This window comes from Fukomys damarensis, unplaced genomic scaffold (assembly GCF_012274545.1).
Source record: "Fukomys damarensis isolate Sample0158 unplaced genomic scaffold, DMR_v1.0_HiC HiC_scaffold_19, whole genome shotgun sequence".
Taxonomy (NCBI): Eukaryota; Metazoa; Chordata; class Mammalia; order Rodentia; family Bathyergidae; genus Fukomys; species Fukomys damarensis.
Window position 1 is genome coordinate 24,600,053 of NW_022900931.1, and position 5,016 is coordinate 24,605,068.

At 53.1% G+C, this 5,016-nt stretch overlaps 1 protein-coding gene across 3 annotated transcripts in view; it reads right to left on the reverse strand.

Annotated features, from left to right (window-relative positions):
• Mfap5 (microfibril associated protein 5) overlaps window positions 1-2,935 on the reverse strand; it is an 11,107-nt gene extending 8,172 nt beyond the window's left edge. Inside the window, exons 1-3 of one of the 3 annotated variants that reach the window (XM_010607818.3) lie at window positions 2,822-2,935; window positions 2,201-2,261; window positions 1,497-1,532 (exon numbers count right to left, since the gene is read on the reverse strand). In XM_010607818.3, coding sequence (XP_010606120.1) covers window positions 1,497-1,532; window positions 2,201-2,261; window positions 2,822-2,848 — 124 coding nt within the window. In that variant the 5' untranslated portion in view covers window positions 2,849-2,935. The remainder of the gene's footprint in view (window positions 1-1,496; window positions 1,533-2,200; window positions 2,262-2,821) is intronic. The other 2 variants (XM_033766305.1, XM_010607819.3) reach the window with 2 other exon arrangements.
• Between the last annotated feature and the right edge of the window lie 2,081 nt (window positions 2,936-5,016).

Here is a 5,016-nt window from a genome sequence, read left to right on the forward strand (position 1 = left end):
GTTTTTTTTTTTTTTTTTTTGGACCAGGGATTGAACTCAGGACCTTGTGCTTTTGAGGCAAGCGATGGAACCACTGAGCTAAGTCCCCGGCCCCTCAGATTTTAGATTTGTTGGTACTGAAATCTTACCTACGTTCAGAAAGTCAGGGAGTCAGATGTTTTAACCAACAACAGAAAAAAAAAGTTTTGATTTCTACATTTTCATCCTTTTTGTTTTTTCCGGTACTTCAGGGCCTTCACACTGAACCACATCCCCGGCCCTTTTCATTTTTTTATTTTGAGTCAGAATCTCACTAAATCACTAAATTGCCCAGGCTGGGCTTGAACTTGTAATCCTCCTGCCTCAGCCTCCCAGACTGCTGGGATGACGCAATGTCTGGCTCATTTTTATCTCCAGGCCCTGAAGCAAGAAATATATATTACATTGGGCCCCATAAACACATGCATGAAATGGAAACAGATTTTATACAATAATTAACTTTTGCACAACACATTCTGATATATTTGTTTTAGTTTTAATTTGTTTTTAAAATAGGAGCCATCTAAATGCTTTTATGACCCACTAACGGGTTGCATGGTGTTATGTCTGGTCCTCTAATTCTCGAGGCCTGGGAAAAGCACAGAGACAAAGTGGGGCAATGGAGGAAGCCTTCAGTTTCTATCAGAAGGAAACGCCCCTCAGGAGCTGCCCACAAGTGCACTGTACCAGGATGGCTTTTACTGTCTGTGTTTTACTTTACAGTGCACGGATAGAGTAGAGTTTCCTGAGCCCTAGGGGTGCAGTTCAGTGATGGGATGCTCACCTAGCATAAATCAATGAATAAATAAAATTTCACCACCCCACCACCAGCACAGGAGACTGAATTCAGCATCTTTACACTGAGCTGCAATCCCTAGCTTTGTTGTTGTTGTTATGAGGAATTGAACTCAGGACCTTGCATTTGTGAGGCAGGTGGTGGAACCACTGAGCTAAATCCCCAGCCTCCAGCCTTTTACATTGCTCAGGCTGGGCTCAAACTTTCCGTTCTCCTTCCTCAGCCTCCCAGGATGCTGGGTTTGTAGGTGTGTGCCACCATACCTGGCTCTCCCAAATTAGTTTTTTACATTTTTCTTTTTTGAGACAGTGTCTCACTCTTTAGTTCAGGCTGGCCTCAGACTCACAGTGATCCTCCTGCCTCAGCCTCCTGAGGGCTGGGATTACAGCCCTGTGCCACCACACCCAGCTCCAAATTATTTTTTTTAAAGAAAGGGCTGGACTATAGCTCGGTGACAGAGCCTTTGCTTAGCATGTGTGAGGCCCTGCGTTCGACCCCAGCACTTCTTGACAGGGTTTCACAAGTGGAAGGATAGGTGTGTGGAAACTGCTGAGGTCCACCCTGTTTCTCCTACCTGGGCTGGGTCGCTCTCTAATCTAGCACAGGTTGTTTAGCACCTGCAGTACTTCTACCATGTCCTGCTAAGAACCCCAACTCGGCCCATAGCCAAGGCTTTACCCACCTCCTCGCTGACCGCTGACCCCCGGGAGTGTCCAGCCTGGAGCAAAGGGAGAAAAAGAACTGTGAGTGACTGGCGCCTGGTACCCCATGACTGCTGTGGTGGTCCAGGTCCTGCCGGAGCCAGGGTCCAAGGCTGCGCCCTCCCACCCCTCAGGGCCTGTTGCACTAAGGTGCCCGGCCTCACCCTGCACCCCTGCTTTCCTGTAGCTCCCCGAAAGCCTGCATCCTCAGTCTCCACCTGGCAGGAAGAGGGGGATTTCTTCAGTGTCCCAGGCTAAGCTCTGCAGCGAAGCCTCTGCCTGGCGCAGCTCTGTGACATCTGCGAGTGTGGTTTTCTTCGTGGGCAGGGTGTGTGCTTCCAGGGTGCGGGTGAACACGCCTGCGTGCGGGCCTGGGTCTGTGTGCACGCCCCGCCACTTCCCTTTGGGATTTAACCCGTCGTTCCTGGTGGGTGGTCTGAGTGTTAGCTCCTCCCTCATGTTTCCTGTGTGTTCACATGTGTGATTCACATGTGTGGCCCCTGTGCCACGTGTGTCTTGGCTCCCTCTCATGTCACAGCCCTCAGATGAACTGGACCTGCAGCCCGGTTCTTTCCCTCTGAGCCGAGCCTGTTCCTTCCTCCTGTCTGTGGCAGCTGACAGCTCAGTACCGGCCGTCTCCCCTGCCCCCACCTCCGCCCCTTCTTGCACAAAGGCCAGGACTCACCGGCAGGGACGAGGAGCAAGGTGAGGAGCAGCAGCAATGCCCTGGGCCCCGAGAGCAGCATCTGAAGGGGGCAGGAGAGGCAGGAGGCTGTGACCCCAGGCTGGGCCCTGTCTCTGTGCTCCCAGGAGCCTTCCTGGCTGCTGCTTATGACTCCGACCCTGTCTTTTTTAATATATTTCATTCAACATGTATTCCTCCCTCAAATCTAACCTTTGGTCACTTACCATTCGTCTCACTCTTTTCTACCAAATCAGAGGGTCTCACTGCTTCCCAGGTTTACCTCAAACTCCTGGGTTCAAGCAATCTTCCTGCCTCAGCCTCCTGAGTACCTGATTACAGCATGCACCATCCTCACACCTGCATTCAGAGGGATGTTGGTATTTGAAACAGTTTGTTCCTGGCCCTGCCTGCTGGCCTCTTCACCCCAATGGCCTTCCTGTCAGGAATCTGTATCTTTTGACAGTGCCCACTTCATCTGGCTGATTCACTTGAACTCCAGGGCTAATCCGACCCGGGTCCACCCTGCACAGCTCTGAGTTAGGGGACCTTCCTCAGTGTGTGCTTTGCTGCACACGCAGGCACACGCCCTGTCTGTCGGGGTTTTATGATCAAACCACTCACCTCTCCGCACCCTGCTCTTTGCCCCATGTCCTCTGCTGCTGACCACGCCGCTGTCCTCCGCTCCGGCTGCTGTCTGGCTGGGACCGCCAGAGCCGAGCCCCGCCCTGGGCAGGACTTGGGGCTTGGCCTCCTCTGCAGCAGAGACGGGAGCGAGCCAGGCCGGAGCAGCGCGGGGTGCAGTGTTAGAGCAAGGCAGGGCCGGAGAAGCGGAATGCACAGCCCTCACGCCCCCTTCCCCGGGGCTACCACCCTGGGGGTGCACCCGGCTGCCAGCCCTTCCCTGGCCAGCCTGGCCCAGCCTTTGGGCTCCTTCTCACCTCAAGGGTCCCCTCTCCTTTAGAGTGTGGTCCTTCACCAGGCTTTGTTCCTGGCTTTCTTCCTTTTTTTTTTTTTTTTTTTTGAGGCAAGGTCTTGCTTGGTAATCCAGGCTGGTGTTGAACTTGTGGTGATCCTCCTGCCTCAGCCTCTCAAATGCTGGGATTACAGGAGTGTGTCATCACACCGGGCTCTTCCTTGCACATTTGAGTCCTTCCTCCATCCCCTTTCTCACTGTCTTTCTTCCCCCCCCCTTTTTTGGGAGATACTGGGATTTACCTAGGGCCTGTGCAAGGTACTGCATTCCCAGCTCTTTTTAATTTTTTTAATTTTACTAATCTATTTTTTTTTTTTGTACTGGGGATCAAACTTGGGACCTTGTGCTTGTGAGGCAGGCAGTGGAACTACTGAGCTAAATCTCCAGCCCATCTTATTTTTTGAGACAGGATCTCACAAAGTGTCTAAATTTCTCAGGCTGGGATGACAGGCACATGCCATCACACCTGGAAAACTGACTGACTTTCTTCATTTTTAAGACAAGGTCTCACTACATAGTTTAATCTGGCCTTGATCTCAAAGCAATCCTCCTGCCTCAGCCTCCCATGTACTGGGATTATAAGCATGTGCCACTATGCCCAGCTTTTCTTTGTTTTTGTTTTTGTTGTTTGAGACAGGGTCTCACTCTTTAGCTCTGGCTGGTCTTGAACTCACTATGTAGCCCAGGCTGACCTCAAACTCTCAGCGACCCTCCTGGCTCAGCCTCCGAGTGCTAGCCTTACAGGCATGTGCCACCACACCAGGCTCTGTCTTTTTTAACATTAAAAAAAATTCATTTTCCTTTATTTCTTTTCTTCATTTCCTTTTTGTGTGTGTGCTGGGATGGAAGCTAGGCCTCGCACATGTGAAACAAATGCTCCACCCCGAGACATTCCCAGCTCTTGCCTCATTCTTAACCCACACATTCCATTCGGACTCCAGCTCTTCCCGCTGGGAATATCCCATGTAGCTCACTCCAAGCGAGCAGACACCGTGTAAGTTTCCCCCCGGAGAAAGGCTGGCTGTCTCGTTATAAAAAGTCGAGGCATTCAGGACTCTAAAACTTGGAGCTGCCCAAGGAGAGCTGCCAGCCTTGTTTTGTCTTGACTTTGTTTAGGCTGTAACTATGTTTAGGCTCTGTTTATGCCACGAACCTTAGAGTCTGGACTCTTAAAAACAAAGTTTCACAAGAAGCGCGAAGGAAAGTCGGAGAAAGTTCGCTCTGCTGGCCTCACCATCAGGATTTCCCTCAGGCCTCACTCTCGGACCCCAGGATTTCCCATCCTGTGTCGGCTCCGCTTCCTAGAAATGCTCAGGCCGTCGCCGGAACAGCCCGCTGTGGAGGGCGCGGCAGTAGAAGGGTGCACTGCTTTGTTTACCTGCCAGCTCCCTTTGCCAACCCTGCACCTCCCCACCGAGGTCAGGGAGAGCGGGAAAGGGCGGGCGGTGACGGGAGGAAGAGGTCTGGCTGGGGGAAAAGGACAGCGGTGACACAGACGTGAGGGCCCATCTCAGGAGCCGGGTCTGATGCCCAGAACCAGCCCGGACAAAGCTTCCCCGCGGCTCGGCCCGTCTGGAGCTGCCCTCGCTCTCTCTGCGGCACGGGGAGGGCACAGCTAGGGAACAGATGTGATTCCAGCCTGGGGAAAGCAGCGAGAGTCGGGCAGGGGAGGCCTGAGGCAGAACAGACAACAAAGGGCACGCAGATGCAGAGGCAGAGGCAGAGCGAGCTGAGGGGGCCCGAGGACGCGCTCCGCAGACCTCAGGCAGATGGGGAGCAGGGACGCGGGCCAAGCACTTGGCAGCGCGAGCGGTGACCTCAGTGTGCGGCCGGCCGGGCCGGG